A 17,673-nucleotide genomic window follows, 5' to 3' on the forward strand; every position below is an offset into this window, starting at 1 on the left:
AGCTACGGAGACAACCATCGGTTCCTTCGTACCCTTAAAATATTAGTTCATCAGAAACAAAGCAAAGGCTACGCGTAGCTTAAAAGTGGTAGATACAAACCAATTGGAGTTCAATAGTTGTCAGGTTGCTTTCATGCAGTCGAGGGTGTGCGACAGGAGGAGGGAAAAACATTAAAAAAAAGAGGCAAAAGAAGGGTACTTTCCTCTCACAAATGGGAAAAACCAAAAAGAAACGGAAACCAAAAACAGATGACATTTAATAAAAACCATTGTCCGGTGTGCATGCCCCTCTTGTTACAAAGAAACGGAACGGCCGTGTCATCCTCGATCATCCTCTCTTTACAAGCTGCTAACTGGAACTCTGGCTGCATATAACCTACACCTCTATCCTAGCTAAATACTCAGATACAACAACTTACAAGAAAAAGACATCATTTCCTTCTTGGCATCAACAGGACAAGATCTATCACTAGTTGAGCCCTATAGAGATGGTAAGTGTACATGCAGAAAATTAATGTCTATTAGCTGCTGTTTTGAATCGGTTGTGAAGCACATCTGTCTTCAATGGCTTCAGAGTTCAAAATTTTTCTAAGAGAGCGATATTGTAGACGAACATTCTCACCACTACCAATAATCTTAAGCAAGTACCTGAAAGAAAGGGAAATATCTTTGCACTTTGCATCTAACATCCAAATTAAACAACGATTCTCTTTAATATCCACACAATGTTTCAATTTACCAATTCTGTGATTATCAGAATGCAAGTAGTGTTTAACTGCTCTAAAAAGCCATCTCAACTCACCAGCCATTCAAACACTGTGAAGTGATGATTGCTTCCTTTCCAACAAATTTTTCTGGTGTCCTCCTATTTCCCTGCATGGTTCAACACATCGCTCAAATTTTCATTCATTCAAATGACAACAGCTAAAATCAGAAAACAGGCAACAGAATGCTAAAAACTAACCTTAATCATTACTTTCTCATTTACAGAAAAAGGATACTGCACTCCTCTATGCAAGCCATCAGCAGCAGCAATATCTACATTCTCCTAGGGACAAATAAATAATCAGTTAAAATGCATAACAGAATGCACCATTCACAGTAAAAATTTCAGCAATTCATTACGGTTTTGATCAAAAGATTATTTGCTGATAATTTCATGATTTAAGCTCGCTTAACAGCCTCTGCTAGAAGCAAAATTTAATAATAGACATATGAAGTGGCAGTCCAACATCACCAGCAATTACGTTAAAATTAGGTCAGATTTGATACCCTATGCAACATGTAGCAGTTTCAGAATTAACATAGTTGCCACAAAACATTCACCCAAGTACGTTGGAGGTTCAACTGTGGGAGATAAACATATTCTAAAATTCAGATAAAAAACAAGACTGTAAACAGCCAAAAGAGGAAAAAAAAAAATCATTTCAGCAATCACCAAGGAGAAACTGTCTTCCACAAACCAGCTACCTTTCCAGCATGCCGGTTGTGGAAACAAAAAATTTACAGCATTGATCATTGAAAACATCAAACATGCAGAATCCTTTTGATAATACAATGCTCCTTAAAGAGTTACCAATGTTCCATATCAGTTGAGGGAAAATATACCAAATTGAGGTTCCTCACACCAATTCCTAATGATTCAATTGTGGTTTCAGTCATCATCAGATTGTAATTGATTTCAAAGCATTTAAAAAAGAATAATAAAAAAAGAGTTAAGTAGTTCTGATCACTGAATCACTGACAAAAATCAGAACAGAACCCTTTCAAAATAGAACGCTACAGGAAGAGCTATCAATGTTCCATAACAGCTGAGGCAAAATATGCCAAAATCAAGGTTCTTCACACCAATTCTTAATGCCTCAATTGTGCTGTAAGTCACCATTATATAATTATGGATATCACCTACTGTCTACAGAGCCAATGCCTATGTTGAAATTTATACGAATTTTCTAAGTCACACATCCAAGTTCCCTTTGCATTGCCTTCCCGACAACCACTTCAAAAATAAGTAGTTGATGATTGGATATCCTTGCATGCTTGTATCAGTGCATTTACAGGATAACTAGATAATAAAAATATCAGGCTCTGATTCGAAGCATACCCTGTGTTGTCTCTTCATGGAATCTGGGTGATCACCCATTTCTTTGCGACGCTTCCGCAGGGTTGCGTTATAAAATAGCCTTCGATCATCTTCATTCTTTACAGCTGCAGCTGCAGCTCTAAGAGCTGCATACAAGTTAAAATATTAGAACAAAAACACAAAAAGATACAGTTAGGAGGTTCAGAAAAGGAATTGGTATGTAGCAAGACCAGGCATCAAAAGGATTTGTGTGAGAGAGAAAGAGGGCATACACAAGACAAAATACTCAAACAAGTCAAGTAGAGCCTACCATAATTAGGAACCAAAGATCCAGCCTCAATTTCTGCATTGCAAAGTGTACATCTTGACTGCGATGCAAACAACTGGAGTTATGATTCTTGTCTCCTATATAGACTAGAAAAGTCTATTGTACAAAAGCAGCGGACTAGTACTCATAAGAATATATCAAAGAGTATGTCGCATCACAGGGTAGCAATCCTTGAATAACAGAAAACATAAACAGGCTACACCTCTGTTTTTGTGCCTATGCAGTAAGAGCAATAAATACTAGCTGAAACAGTTGATGAAGCGTCAATTGAAATCTAGGTGGGATGGGGATTGTAATTCTTTCCACTGCTCGGGGTATAATGACAGACCAAGAGCAAGGAATTTGATGGGTGTCCAAGTTTGTTGCTTGCTTTCATGTCATGCCATAAGAATATATGAAACATGCCCTGAAACTGCCTTGAATGTATGACACTACATCCAATACAAAAACATAGAGCATCTAGTGTTTTTTACAATCTTACATATTCTTCCTAAGCTGCTATGAAAATTACTTCTAATTTCCATTAAATAAATAGCAGATAATCCTACTTACCATGTCAAGGACTCTTCTCAGCATCATACCACCAAATGAATGTCCACAGGAAACAACCACGGCATCCTCAAGGAATGCACCTCTGAGGCATCATTAGATAAGTGGGCGGAACAGGAATGACCCATTCAGTATTCACATAGCACACATTAGAATAGCAGTCAATTTCTTTGTATCTCTAAACAAGAGAGGTAAAATCGATATATGGATAAGAAGACCATGAATGTAAAAGTGATTTTATCATAATCACATAAGAAGTCACGCAGCCAAATAGAAAAAACTTTTCGAATTACTCTGATTTTTAATTCAACATTTCTTGCTTTTCTTGTAAACTTAGTCTTTTTAGTAATGTCCAGCTTAAGAATTTAATGCTACTTGGGAATTATGGTTTATTTAGGAACTTGGAATAATAATGAGTGCCATGTATGGTTTTCCTTTTTCAATTTGGATTTCTATTACCTGTTTAGTTCAGAATTATTAGGGCTGTGGTGCCTATTATAGTTATATGTAATAGATGGGGACTTCAATGATGAAATTATAAGTCTTTCAGTTTAGTTTGAGCAGTAGCCTAAGAGTGTTTCTTTTTCTTTTTTCTTTTTTTTCTCTAAGTGCTACTTTCTTCTATTTCCTTTTTTAAGCTACTAGTAACTTCGGTTAAGGGTTTTCTATTTTTTTATGACAAGGAACCCAGAATTCTGCTGAGGGCACCAGTAGATGAGTTTGTCCAAAAACTTAATGCATATAAAGTTGGTCCTTCACAACTACTTCTAGGAATACTCTCATGATGTATACATCACAAGCACAGACACAATGATTCACCCTTCCATGTTTTCTATTTTTTTTATGACAAGGAACCCAGAATTCTACTGAGGGCACCAAGAGATGAGGTTATCCAAAAACTTAATGCATATGAAGTTGGTCCTTAACAACTACTTCTAGGAATACTCTCATGATGTATACATGCATAGGGAGACCAGCAGTGCTGCAAACTTCTCACTACATATCAATGAAAAGGAAACATCGCAGAGATGAAATATAGACAAAAAGATTCATCACCCATCTTTTCCACCAACAACCTAAAAGTCTTAGTTACAGAGATATATAACCATACAAATTCCATGGCATGTGAAATAGGTTATTGTGTTTGATCCTAAGAATAATTTCAGGTTACGTATTTTTCTTTTATTTCTGAGTTACTCTCGAACTTAACACATGGACAGAAACACCATTAGAGAGGTTGATTGTGAAAAAACAGCAAGAAAGAATCTGCATAATAGTTTCTTGCATTGTTCATATATGTTTATAAAAATTGCCACTCTGTATTAGTAGCAGGATGAAGTAGGGAATAAAGATATCTTAACCGGGTGAATTTAACAATATAATATAAGCCATGGAAAGAAAAAAGTGCCAGTATCACATTGAATTGGAATAACCCACTTGATTCCAAGATTTGAAATTGTAACCCAAACTTGGATGCCAGTATATCAAATCCAACAAGCATAATGAAAAAACAGAAGCAAAGACAGAAGAACTCACGATAGGGGATCTGAGAGAACACTTCTTAGTGATGGTTCCTTATTCACATCATTTTGAGCAACCTGTAAATCCAAAATTTAATATGAAATCTCGTGTGACAAAATTACAATAGAAAGTTTCAGTGGATCAGCAAACAATAAAAGGTAAAGCATTAAACTAGACAATAAGAATGAAAGTCTTGACCCACATGAATAAAGAACAAGGGCAGACAAGAAACCGCATGATGATCTAATATTCTTTCACATTGTGTACCTTAGAGAACCACCTCATTTCAGCTAAATTATTCAATATTTTCCTTTTCTCCAGATGTCAAAGTCGAGAAATATTAGTTTTGCAAACCAGTGAAAATCACAGAATAGGAACTTGATCAATTACAACATGAGTTCCATGATTGTTACTTGTGCAGGGTCTTTGAGATCCAATGTTTGCAGTGCAAATTCTATTTGTTGAATGAAACTGACTGAAAACAGGGTGGACAACACAGATGTCTTATAAAAAGATAAACTTTATCCACTTCAGCACAACCTACTCTTAACAACCTTTAGAGAAGAATAGAGAAAAAGGAGAGGACACAAAGCACAACAAACAAAGAAGGGTAAATCTAATATACAAAGTTTTGGTTAGTGTACATTCTTTTTACTCTTACAGCCTTACAGGCAAACTCCAGTTGGAACTTACATGAGTATTGTCAGGTCGATTGCAATTTACATCCTCCTCAGCAGAAAGGTCATCCAAAAACTGACTCACAGATATAGGCACATAGCGCTGGGGAATAACATGACCAGCTGCTGCAATAGGAGAACAATCTAAAATGGCATTGCCCTGTGGCATGAGTCTAAATGCCAGTGAAGTCCTGTAGCAGTTAAGTTAAATAAGCAGCCTAAAGATGAAAAAGAATTGTAACAAATATAACATTTTTAAACATAAGATGCGTGAGAATAATTAGTTTCAAATAAAAAAATAGTTATACCTGCCACCACTGTTAGCACCGGATGAGTAATCAGAAGCAGCTCTATATAAGGCAGCAGGACGAAGTCCTGCAGTAGTGTGGCCAAGTGTCTTGCCAGTAATGAGTAAAAGATTCCCTGGAGCTGAACTACAATCAGCCAAGTACCAATGACCATCGGGGTCACAAACCTAGGGCGAAAAGCATATAAGATGGTATAAAACAAATTACATCTATTACTCATGGCTTGGGAAAAAGAAAGAAGAAACTTTAGAATTAACTTGAACCCGCAAGTGCTATACTAATCGGGAATAAATCTCCAACACTAAAGAATAACAATTGTTATAGATATCATTTTGTTTAAAAGACAGAAAAACACCTGCAACCCAGGACTGTCCGAGGAAATCAAAGTCAACAGTCCCTTTTCAGCTTCCCCATTAACTGCCAGCTTCCCTCCTCCAATAGCCCCTTTTCCATTTTGTAAGGAAGTATGAGAATAAGAGGCAACAAGCACCGAAGAAGACACCTCGCCAGCAGGCAATGGCGTATCATCAAGTAATTGATTGAAAACGCTGCAGTCAACAAAATTTGCAAGCTTCATATCATTCATAAAAGTCGTAGCCACCACAAACTTTTAAAATAAAATATCCACCATCCTTACTCGCTCCTTAAACGAAGATGTCTTGCTATTGCACATAAAGCAGAACGCGCTGCCTTTCCCATGCACCTAAATATTTCAGCCATACACGGCGGAGACGAATCACAATCTTCAACTGGCCTGCCACGCATTTATAACAAAAGAAAAATCAATCCTGACAGAAACCACAACTATTTACACACTCAAAGCTTTAAGCTTTACACTAATTACACACAAAACCATTTAAAAGTTTCAAGTCTTCCACTAATTACACACTTCCAATCAAAATTCACACTAATGAAACAAACATTTTAACCTTCCAGCCCTGTACATGTAAACTCCGCGGCTGCTACAACCTTTAACGACACCGTTTTGAGATCGACTCCTAAAATACAACCTTGCAGCCTCGAGGCCACACCGCATAAGTGAGGCTTCTGCACTCCCCAATTCAATAACCGCAGCGTTATGCTTCATTAATGACCCCGATAGCGCCTCAACCGCCCGCACGTAGGGCCCAGCAGGAGCCCCATCGTAGGGAGAGATATCGGAGAGACGAACCCTAGCCAACATGAGGGCTGGCTCGGCGGAGTGGTGGGCCGCGCAAGCGATCGGGGAAATTACATGATCGAGGGACGGTGGCGGTGGCGGTGGTGGTGGAGGAGGAGGAGGGGGAAAGCGGTGAGAGGAGGAGGAGAGTGGGACCAGAGAAAGGGGGGTTTGGGATTGAGTGTGGGAGGGTGTAGCCGGGGATCTATGGGTGGGAGTGGAGAGAGGGATTGGGTGTGGTGCTACCGTGGAAGAGGTTTGCTGGTGCTGATGTTGGATCATCATCAAAACCATTAATCATTGTTTTGGTGTTAGATTAATTTTGCTTGGTTTTTGGGGGTTTTGGTGGATAATTGTGGGAAATTAGGGTTTTGAATGTCAGGTTATTTTTGTTTCTTAAAATGGAAAAATTGTACAGGTAACAGCTAATAACTAATACCCAGGTGAGGTGGGGACTTGTGTTTTTTGGAGCTTTTGGTTTTGTTTGTGAGAGAATGAGAGAGAGAGTTACTACAGGCCGGGAATTGTTAATGGGTCCTTGTATTTCATGGCTGGGTTTCAGGCTTTTCTCTGAGTGGAGGTGGCTGCATGGAGGAGGGAGAGGATGAGAAGCTTTTTGCTCGGCCCTCTCTCTTGTATGATAAAAGTTTCCCTGCAATCTGTGAACTTCAGAGGTGCGGGAGCTTCCTGCCCTGTTGGGAATTGACTGTTGATTGTTACTAATTCGAGATAACATGTAATATTAAAACACATATTGTTGGATAATAGACCATGTGGATTATAGCTTGTGCATATTAATAAAAATTAGAAAAAAAAAGCCATATAAACTTAATTAACTATATTAAAAATAAATAGACCATGTGGATTATAGCTTGTGCATATTAATAAAAATTAGAAAAAAAAAGCCATATAAACTTAATTAACTAGATTTTAAATTTATTTTTTAAAAATTCCAAATTTGAATTTTATAAATTTTATCACCTATAAAATAATTAAGATACGTATAAATTCAACCGAATATTTATATTAATTAAAAAAATATGCTGTACTTCGTCATTATTTTCCAAAGTTCACAGGTTCATGTGTTAACTCTTATAAATCTTCATGTGCTGAATCGGAATCACGAACATGGACAATCATTTCATGGACGAGTGAAAATCTCTATTACGTGTTGAATAGCAGAATTAGAGGTCTTATTTCAATAATGAGCACACAAATTGACGATTTTACTCGAATTTTTATGGTGATAGGTGGGTGACTCTAAAAAATTATTTTTCAATATTAATTATAAATATTTTTAAAAATATTTATAATTTAAAATGCTTGAAAATATAATAATAATTATTTTTGAAGTGTTTTTTAAATATATTAAAATAATATTTTTTATTTTTAAAAAATAATTTTAATATTAACACATCAAAATGATTTAAAAATATTAAAAAAATAATTTGAATAAAAAACAATTAATACTTTTAAAATATAAAAACAAACTATTTTTTTAATCTACAAAACCACAAAATTTTAAAATATCAGATGAAGGATGAACTAGACATTTATTATTTTACTTGCAGCGAGGAGAAAATCTCATAATCAATTGGAAGAAATATAATATAGGGAGATACTCTCCCCATAGTTTTACGTGGTTCGGCTGCAATGTCCTGGTGGCAAGAACAACAAAATGTAAGACTATGCAGGGGTCTCGCATCTTATAGTGATAAAAAAAAATAAAAATAGATGAGGGACCAAATCTGAAGATAAAAATAATTAAAGGAAATCGTTGAAATTTTTTAGATACAAACGACAGCCATCCAAAAATACAAAAAAAAACGTGTTGCCGGTCAAGTAGAGACTATTGAGGGGATTCCATTGCCACCCTGGATGCTATCATTTGGCCACGTAAATTAAAATAAAAAAAAATTAGTCCTATGTGTCACCACAAATTCGGTGACCCCATGCTCCTCTAGATTAATTATTTATATAATATTATATATGTGATAAAAGACGCAACAGCCCCTCTCTCAACTCGATAATTATCGCGGAAACTAAAAGGAAAGTACATAAATGCCCTTGCACACCTGTCTCTTGTTTTGGATTCCAAGAATATGCTCGACAATTTATTGTGCAATTAATTCTGAAACGCTTAGAATACATTGTGACTTAGGCATGCCATTTTGCTGTTAAAGGAAACAACGTCATTGCAGTGTGAATAAGAATGCATGAAGACCAATCTGCCCTCGATTAATTAAACAATGCCAAGTAAACCTCCGTATGAAAAGATGAAAAATACCCTTAAAATAAGTTTTTATCAAAAAGGACATGGATGCCAGTATAATGTTTCACTCTACGGTATTATAAGTCCAAGGCCACGATAAAAATTAAAAAGCCGGTGACTTCGGGTTATTTTTTTTATTTTTTTTTTGTGATTGGCAATTTAAAACCGGCCAAAATTAACCCTTGCAAAACTTTCCCCTTCCCAGACCACAACAACAGGATGGCGATTTTCTTTTTTGGATAATATAACTCTCAACAATTTATATGCGAGAAACAGTGGGATAAATTGGGCCCGCGAAATTAAAAGAAATAGCAAATTAATCCTATCATGTTTTTTAGAAACAATATAGTTAAACTGTGCCTTTTTTTCTCAATATATCTTAACAAAAAAAATTTAAAATTATTAAAATGAGAGAATTTTAATAAGATTTTTTATATCTAAATATCTAACTATATAGTGACATAATTGTTATTATAATGAAAATAATCTATGAATTTTTTTTAAAAAAAATTAAATGTGATTCATTGATAAATCAAAAGTTATAATATTTTTAAACTGTCGTTTTAATTTATATAGTCAGACCTCCTTTTACATCTAAACCTATCTTAATATTATGTAAATGTATTTATTAAGCCACCTATATAATATATTTGAAGTATATTAATATTTAATTATAACAAGTTAATATATAATTGTTCAAAAATACTCATCATTACATGAATAATAACTTATTTAAATTTTTATTATAGTCTAATTTTTATTTAATAAGTTGTACAAAAATATATATTGTGAATATAAAATATATTTTAAAATAAAATCATAAAATTATTATTTTTTATATAAAATAATTTATCAATTAATATAATTGAATTTAAATAATCAACTAATTTAGATAAAATAAAATAAAATTTAATTATATCATCTTTCTAAAAGATGATATAATTAAAACATATTATTTTACCAATTTGTTTTAACATGTATCAATTCACCCATTTTTTAACCGTGCTAATTTCTTCTTCTTTTTTTAAATCCGCAACAGTGTGGTTGTAGCCAAACACAATTACAATGTCCAAAGCAGGCAAAAAGAAGGTGGCAAGATCATGATGGCCTGTGTACGCCGCGACGTCCTCTGTACTCTCAAAAGAATACTAAAAGATATGAGTGGAACGCTGTTGCCCGTTCTCAATTCTCACACCTGTCATGCCATGTTGAACCGGTGACAAGTTTTAGATAAACACAAGCTACTTTATCAACACTTTACCGTATATTGTAATTTTGTCTTAACAAATTGTAGGGTATGTAAACTATTTTAATATATTTTTAACAAAAAAAATTAAAAAAAATTAGACAAACATCTAATTAAATATAAAAATAATTATCCATGTAAATAAACAAAAAAATTATCAATAATAACAACATTACAAAAATTAAAAAAATATACAAATTAAAATACTTAATCATATCAAATAAGATATTTATTCAATTGTATTTACTAAATTATTTATTTAATATAGTAAAATATAATTAAAATAGAAATAGAAATACATATAAGGTTGCGCATATCAAAAATATTATTTAAAAATAAATATTTTTTATATTAAAAAATAAAGTTCATTTGAATATATATATATATATATATATAAAAATTAAAAAATCATATTAAAAAATCAAATACAAACAAAATAATTTTAAAATAAACTTACATTAAAAAAATATCTTCAACTCTCGTGGTCAAGATTATGAAACCGAGATAAAATTATAAAAAAAATTAAAAATAATCATATAATCAATATTTTTTTTATAAAAAAAGGTAATGTGGAGCGATAAGATCATAAAAGAAAAAAAAGATATTGAGCAACATTAACTTTTTAAAGCCATGATCCGGATTATTAGATTGTAAGTATTATAAATGAAAAAAATATAAATATTAATTTTTAACAAATCAAATATTAAATGATAAAATAGAAAAAAATTGACTACAAAAAAATAAAAAAAAAATTTATAATTAATAGAATAAGGATGGACATCAAAATAAAAAACAAATTAAAAATAAAAATTTTCAATCAAAAGGTTACATTGAATTAAAAAATAAGTTCAGTAAAATAAAAAAACAAATCAAAAAAATAATAATCAAATTAAAAAAATAAAATAACATAAATTTTAATTAAATGATAAAACTAAAAGTAAATAAAACTTCAACAAATGAACTAGTAAATTTGTTTATAAAAAATTATAAGAAAAAATTACAAACATATAAATTTTTAATAAAAAATAGAAAGAGTAATCATATATTTATTTTAGTAAAAAAAAAATAATCACCAACAAGAATTCGAGGATCATATATCGCTACACGCCACACCAGTTGAAAAAAGTAATGATGCCGCTTCCAATAAAAACAGGAGCAGCAAGCATGGCTCCTGTCTTTTCGTCCGAAAAAATGGGAAGGAATCATGGCAACAAAAACACTGCTACCAGTAAAAAGTGTACTGGATTAGACTGCCACAGTTTGCATCTGTTTTTATGTTATTTTCTTAATTAGAGTTATAGTGTGGGGAGGCAGATTTTAATTGATTTTTTATATCTCATCGACTACGTGGCTTATTCGAGGCCAAGTTTTAATATTTTTCCCTGTTTTTCGACCAGAAAGAGAAAGACAGGAAAGTTGAAGGAGCATCTGCACATGCAGAGGAGGGAACCTGGAAAAAAAGGTGTTCTTCCCAGGGGCTGTTTAGCATGGCAACAACCAATCAACCGGGAAAAAAATTGATTGGGAGGCTTAGGGTTTGTAATTTGTGTTTTAATCTGGTAACTGGGGTGGAATTTGAGAACTAGAATTTCATTGACTGACTTGGAAAACAGGAGGAGCGACACGAGAAGCAGTGGCAGGGTCAGTTCTTTCCTATGGCTTGGCACAGTTATTTTAAAGCACTAATAGTAACTCGGATGATCATGATTCCTTTTTGTTTTTTGTGTTTTATGTACAATGACGTTGATTCCTCTTTGTGCTGCATGATCTTAGGAGGTTTTTGAACGTTGTAAAGATCTCTTGCTTTCTCAATTTACTGTATTTTGCTGCACTCTGTTTTTTCTGCATCTGTACTGAGTTTGAGCATAACCAAGAGCAGGTTGCACTGGACACGGAGGATGTCAACTCTCCTGCTGCAAATATAAGTAAATTCTCATCAAGTTCACAAAAAGAGATTGGTTCTCCTCTAATACCTTAAATGGCTTTCATGTTACTCAGATACTGATGCTGTCCATTGTCTGCAATGACTGGAACTTTGCTTCCCACTTCTAATGTGCTGGATAGATCTTGGGTTTCTCCCTTCGTTCTATGTTCCTGCTCAATGGGTATAGAGGAGGGCAACACAAAGCTGCATCAATTAGTTATAAAAGCCATCCTTTTCCCGTAGTATATGATGACCTTCATGTGTTTACTGTAGATGCATAATTACACTGGTTGATGCGGTTGTTGGAGATCAGAAACTAGAACCGAGTTTATAATAATAGTAAGCTCCACCATTATAACAAATTGCACTTCCGTCCCCTCACTGGCCGGGTTCCTGGATACCAGTCAGCTTAGAACTTCATCAAAATTCAAGCTTCAGCATTGCTTCCCAGTGGATTTAAAACCAATTGCACAACTATCATTTTTTGGATCTGTTGCATCTTCTTAATTATGATCAGTTCAACAATCTTTTCGTTGGCCTTTTCTGTTCTTGCTTTGCGAGACTGTTTAGAGTGGAAATCACCACTGCAAATGTTGTCAGGTGTAGGCTGCAAATTTGTTTTCATCGCATTTTTTCACACCAATTCTCCACATTCTTTGACTGCTTAATGGATATGCCATGGTCTCTGTTTTTGCTTTGCCATTCATGCATATTGAGTGTTCAAGCAGCAGATGCAGAGTTCCAGATCAGATGTCACTCAAAAAAAAAAAAAAATCTAGCTAGCTATAACATGTTGTATACGAGATGATCTCCTGCTATTGAAATAGAAATTCGAATTAATTCTGAACAGCCACCTTTTTTTTTCCGTGTTTAAGCCTCGGCCTTGCCAAGTATAGCATTAATCTATTTAGCCTGTCATCGATCCACCTAATTTATTTTGTTTTCTATTGCAGAAGCAGTGAAGAGCTAGGCGGCCTGCACAGACAGCACATTTTGCTAATGACTCTGTAAACAGATGCAACTCTTGGGATGCTTCTGGATTATATCTACCAGGCTAGCTTCTGAAGAACTAGGATACCAGTAGTTTGCTTAGAATCAGTGCAGCCTTTTGATCTTGGTTAATGACTTGTTGACAGAGTTATTGTGACAATTTCTTAAGCTGCTCTACTAACTCAAACTTAACGTTGTGCATGTTTAGCATCTAAAATTTTTTTCCATAATAAACTTCTCCAGTAACTAACATTTATGAGTCTGCACGTTCTTTTTCTTACGAAAACTGTCACAGAAAAAAAAAGTTGAAGTTTCAAATCCGATCCCAGCACAGCGTCGGCAACAGAACCAGCCAGGAAGAAACTACAAGAGGATGGATCGCTTTTGCAGTTTCTCAACCTTAAGCGTTAATTTATTAGCCATTCTTTGTTGGAAAATATTTTTTTAATTTATTATTTATTTATTTATTAGAAAATATTTTTTAAAATAAATTATAAAAATTAAATAATAAAAAAATACATTATTTTTTAAAAATTTATTAAAATAATAAAGAATAAATTTTACAAATTAAAAAGTTGAATGAGAATGAAATTGAATTTTTTTTATAAATTATTTTAAATAAAATAAATAATAATTAAAATAATAAAGATCAAATTTAAAAAATTAAAAATTAAAATAATAATAATTATCATTTCATAAATTATTTAAAATAAAATAAGTAATAATCAAAATAATAAGGGTAAAATTTGATAAATAAAAAATTTTAATTAAAAAATGATAAGAAAAAAATGAATAAAAATTATAAAAATAACAATCAAATTTAATATAAAAATTAAATTTTAAGAGATGAAATTAAAAAAAAATTATTCAAAACAAAATATACACAGCAATAAAAAATTTGAAGATCAAATTTGATATAATCAGTAAATAATATAATTTTTTTAATTTTTTTTAATTTTCAAAAAATATTTTCTATTAAAAATATTTTCTATTCAAAATAAAATAAAAAAAAATACTTTTTTAGAAATCACACTAAATTTTATTAAAAAAAAATATTTTTTTAGAAATCAAACTAAATTTTATTAAAAAATATTTTTAAATTTAAAATATAATTTTTTAAAAATTACTTTATGAAAAATAAACGCACCTACATGGTCTCCAAAACTCAACCCACGGAAGCTGTTGTTGAAGCAGTATCAGCATTATGAATCCTTTAATTCATCTCCAGCTTCGTGTATCATTAACAGATTTCAAGATTTCGTTGTTGATGCAAACCAAAATTCTATTTCCACCACCTATTTGCCAAATCGATTCATGAAATTGGGGCCGAATTAAATCATTAGAAATGAACAAATAGGAATTCGTTAAATAATATATTAATATGGTGCCTAATTTTTACAGAGTCACTTAAATGAAGTTATCAACACACAATTAAAGCTAAAGCCGTGTGAAGCTTATCTTCACAACTCACAAGATTTGTAATAAACAAGGAGGTGTTCTGAAAGTTGTAACTAGGATGAGTGGGTAACCGTGTTTATTTCTTTTACATTTTTGGCAAATGTTTACCTGCATCTTCGAACCATTAATTAATTTGAAGCTGTAACATTTACTTTCTTCCTTTGTTGTTGAACCACCAAAACTGAAACTGGATTAGAAATATATTCAGATGCAAGCAGGTCCCCCATTGGCCCAAGCTCTGGAAAATCAATCCATTCTGCAGATAGGCCTGCTAAAGCTTGAGGTTCATTGTCATGTTGACGCCCTACCATGATAAGGTCGCGATCCTCTACAATTGATTGAATTACCTCAGATGTATCAGATCCGTCTCTCACTGTCTCCTCTATGTAATCGATGTTCTTATTGCCTGACATTTCTGCTTTCACTTTTCTTAAAAAGTCATCATTGACCATATTCTCCCAATTATGGACATCGTCATTGTGTGCGACGAGATGCATGATTGTTAGATGAATTCTGGGGCTTCTTGCCATCCTTAAGGCATAAGATATTGCCTCCCTGTCATCTGAGCCTCCAACGAACAGGGCGGCCACCCGGTAAATTGTTGACGTGGCAAAAATAGAAGACAACCCCTGTGCTCGATTACGATCAATGAGGGTTCCTACAGAACAAGGGGCATTTTTCAATACGTTGATGTTCAAATTCCTCAAATCAGTATTGCTTGAAACCATTTTGCCTTTGCTATTCCATTTCTTATGAAATGGAATTATTACTAGGGAACAATCCTTGTCGAAAGACAGCCAGCAAATGTCTTCGTGCATCTGTTTAAATGGTGATATTGCAGTGAACACATGCATCTGGACTAACTTGTTGTGTTGCGTTTTGAAGTACTTGAAGATGTCAATGATGGGTTGCGACCGGGATCCCTCTGAATAAGAAATTTTTTGTCCTAATTGGTGGTTGATTAGAACAGGGATAAAGCTGCTAACAAGTTCCTCCAGGCAGAGTCCATAAATGGACAAGGGATTCTGTTTTGTTGGATTAGAATATTCTAGGAGTGTTATTGCTGCCACGGCGTCTTCCTCTCTATGCGCACATACCAGTATCTGGAGCTCTGCGTCATTTGAAACATGCTCGATCGTTTTCTGCTTGTAGCTTACGTAGTGCTCTGCAGGATGGTAGAGAGTCTTGACAAGAAGTGGCTGAAAGGCTTGTAACAGAAATAGTAACAAAATCCCACTGGTACTTTGAATTTCCTGAAGGGGAGAGAGAGATTTAGTAGAATGAGAGAAAAAAACCTTCAAGCTAATCATCTTTTTCATAGCAAGGAATGCACATGGAGTAATTAGGTGCTTCTTTCACGACCAGAATTTCTCAGGTATTTAGATACTAATCAATGGGAAGTAGTGAGAAAGCATTCTTTTATACCTTAAGTGGATTGAAGCTGATAAAAGTTCCCACCTCGTAATGGCCTTTGGCATTCAAGATGACTGTAAGCGCAGCAGCATGTCTTAAAGGTAACTTGTAAAAGTACACCCCTAGAAAAGTTACCGCCACCTTAATTGCGAATCCAATCAATGAGATCTTGAAGGCGACCAGAGTGTGGAATTGCGAGATGAATTGATGTAAATCAATTTTGGAGGCACAGAACATTGTCATGAGCGGGAGAAGAAATCCTGAAGCAGCTGTATTAAACTTTTGTACCAGGATTTCAGCTAATGGAGATCTTGCAGGCACTATCAAGCCAAGTATTAAAGGGCCGAACACATAATTTAGCCCTACACAATCACCACTTGATGCTAAAAGAAACACGCAGGCCATGGTAATGGTAGCATAAATTTCCTTCAGAGGCTGACCTTGCGGTGTTATTCTAATGAACGTGAATATCATCTGCCTCAAGATGATCACAATAAACAAGATGTATGCCAAGGATAAAATAATCATCTGAACTCCAACACGAATTGATGTAGTTCTGAAACCCCTTCCAAAACCATTCGTAATATTATATACCAGGCTCATCAACTTATAATGCATTGATGATGCTAGAGCAAGGCGTCCGAGCTGTGAATTTATAATCTGAAGCTGCATTAAAATGTAACAGACTCCAACGAATTCGGTCTGGGTCATTGATTCAAAATACATATTCCCAGTGAAAATCATTCCACCCTTGATTCCGATAGTCAAGCCATTATCTTTGGGGAAAAAGATAGCAATAGAACTTGCCATTATGAAATTGGTTGCAAAGATGAACACCCCTAAAGAAAAAGCTTTTCTTCCTGTTTTCCATATCAAAGTCGTGTCCATTTGTACTCCAGCAAAGAAAACGAAGAGAATGTAACCAATCTTTGATAATGAACTAAGGACTTGATTGGGAATGCTTGTATGGAACAAGTCATCTGATGTCCTGCCAAAGTAATATCCCAATACAGTCGGTCCCACTGCTATACCTGCCTAGAAGACATTAAAAGAGAGACAATCATTGATTCACCTAGCATAAAATTTGAGATCTTTTTGATTACTGAGCTTTCAAAATGGAAAGAAAGATAAGCAGATTGACAGGCATTTTAATTTGTTAAGCTTCCATCTATGTCCTGTGGAGAATTACAACTATGTCAAGCTACTGGGAAAAAAAAATAATTTGTAAACCAGCATATATTACCAGGACATCCGAGGTGAAACGTGAAAAATGAAATCGTTTGAGGAAAAAGTGAAGTGAACCGGCGAGGAAGAACATCGCAAGTAACTCAAAATGGAAACGAACCAAAGAATGTTGTAGAATACTCTCTCCAGGTTTTACACTCCACAATCCTTCCGAGAATACTTTAACATTCTCGTAGCATTTTCCACTTACATTCACGATGTCTTCTGGGGTGTCCATAGATGAAACCCTTCTTGATTTCTTGCTGGTTTTGTCTTCTTAGATACCAACTTTGACCCAAGAAAAATGGAGAGATTGAAGATATGACCCAGCAACAATATTATGGATGACATGAAAACGGTTCATGGAAAACTCTTGTCCGCCATTATTAATTTGTTGGCATCTACAATTTTGGCTTTCTTGGGTGTATCCAGCTCATAATTACCCCATTTAGAAACTAAATGAGAAAACATCGTCATTCAAGTCAATATCTCCATTTGTGCTAGTTTCAAGATGATCACAA

General features: G+C 34.0%; 2 protein-coding genes and 1 long non-coding RNA gene across 6 annotated transcripts; 1 reads left to right on the top strand and 2 right to left on the bottom strand.

Moving 5' to 3' along the window:
* Positions 1-491: 491 nt before the first annotated feature.
* Positions 492-7,339, bottom strand: LOC105117715 (uncharacterized). Of its 3 annotated transcripts, XM_011015470.1 has the most exons (12): positions 6,396-7,338; positions 6,104-6,220; positions 5,822-6,014; positions 5,467-5,633; positions 5,175-5,349; positions 4,497-4,558; positions 2,964-3,045; positions 2,394-2,451; positions 2,105-2,229; positions 965-1,048; positions 803-873; positions 492-648 (listed from the first exon to the last, which is right to left on the bottom strand). In XM_011015470.1, the coding sequence occupies exons 1-12, from the start codon at positions 6,917-6,919 to the stop codon at positions 522-524; spliced, it is 1,785 nt and encodes a 594-aa protein (XP_011013772.1). In that variant the 5' UTR covers positions 6,920-7,338; the 3' UTR covers positions 492-521. The 3 variants fall into 3 exon arrangements, with proteins under 3 accessions (XP_011013772.1, XP_011013780.1, XP_011013787.1); XM_011015478.1 differs by lacking the exon at positions 492-648 and having other exon boundaries at positions 843-873; positions 965-1,038; XM_011015485.1 differs by lacking the exons at positions 492-648; positions 803-873; positions 965-1,048 and having other exon boundaries at positions 2,111-2,229; positions 2,394-2,507; positions 6,396-7,339.
* A 3,923-nt stretch (positions 7,340-11,262) lies between these two features.
* LOC105117759 (uncharacterized) lies at positions 11,263-13,319 on the top strand. 2 transcript variants are annotated; one of them, XR_840804.1, is made up of 3 exons: positions 11,271-11,380; positions 11,541-11,784; positions 13,021-13,319. It is a non-coding gene; the product is annotated as an uncharacterized LOC105117759 (long non-coding RNA). The 2 variants fall into 2 exon arrangements; XR_840801.1 differs by having other exon boundaries at positions 11,263-11,784.
* An 891-nt stretch (positions 13,320-14,210) lies between these two features.
* On the bottom strand, positions 14,211-16,767 carry LOC105117765 (cation/H(+) antiporter 4-like). Its single transcript, XM_011015526.1, has 2 exons — positions 15,941-16,767; positions 14,211-15,768 (listed from the first exon to the last, which is right to left on the bottom strand). Exons 1-2 carry the CDS (start codon positions 16,736-16,738, stop codon positions 14,644-14,646), a joined length of 1,923 nt encoding a protein of 640 aa, XP_011013828.1. The 5' UTR covers positions 16,739-16,767; the 3' UTR covers positions 14,211-14,643.
* Positions 16,768-17,673: the final 906 nt, after the last annotated feature.

Source organism: Populus euphratica, unplaced genomic scaffold (genome assembly GCF_000495115.2).
Source record: "Populus euphratica unplaced genomic scaffold, PopEup_1.0 scaffold5.1, whole genome shotgun sequence".
Taxonomy (NCBI): Eukaryota; Viridiplantae; Streptophyta; class Magnoliopsida; order Malpighiales; family Salicaceae; genus Populus; species Populus euphratica.

Coding starts and splice junctions, on each gene's coding strand:
- LOC105117715 (XM_011015470.1), bottom strand. CDS start 6,919: ATGGTTTTGATGATGATCCAACATCAGCACCAGCAAACCTCTTCCACG. Junction 5,634..5,821: donor CGGACAGTCCTGGGTTGCAG/GTGTTTTTCTGT, acceptor TTTTCGCCCTAG/GTTTGTGACCCCGATGGTCA. Junction 1,049..2,104: donor CCATGAAGAGACAACACAGG/GTATGCTTCGAA, acceptor ATTTGTCCCTAG/GAGAATGTAGATATTGCTGC.
- LOC105117765 (XM_011015526.1), bottom strand. CDS start 16,738: ATGGCAAGTTCTATTGCTATCTTTTTCCCCAAAGATAATGGCTTGACT. Junction 15,769..15,940: donor TCAGCTTCAATCCACTTAAG/GTATAAAAGAAT, acceptor TCTCCCCTTCAG/GAAATTCAAAGTACCAGTGG.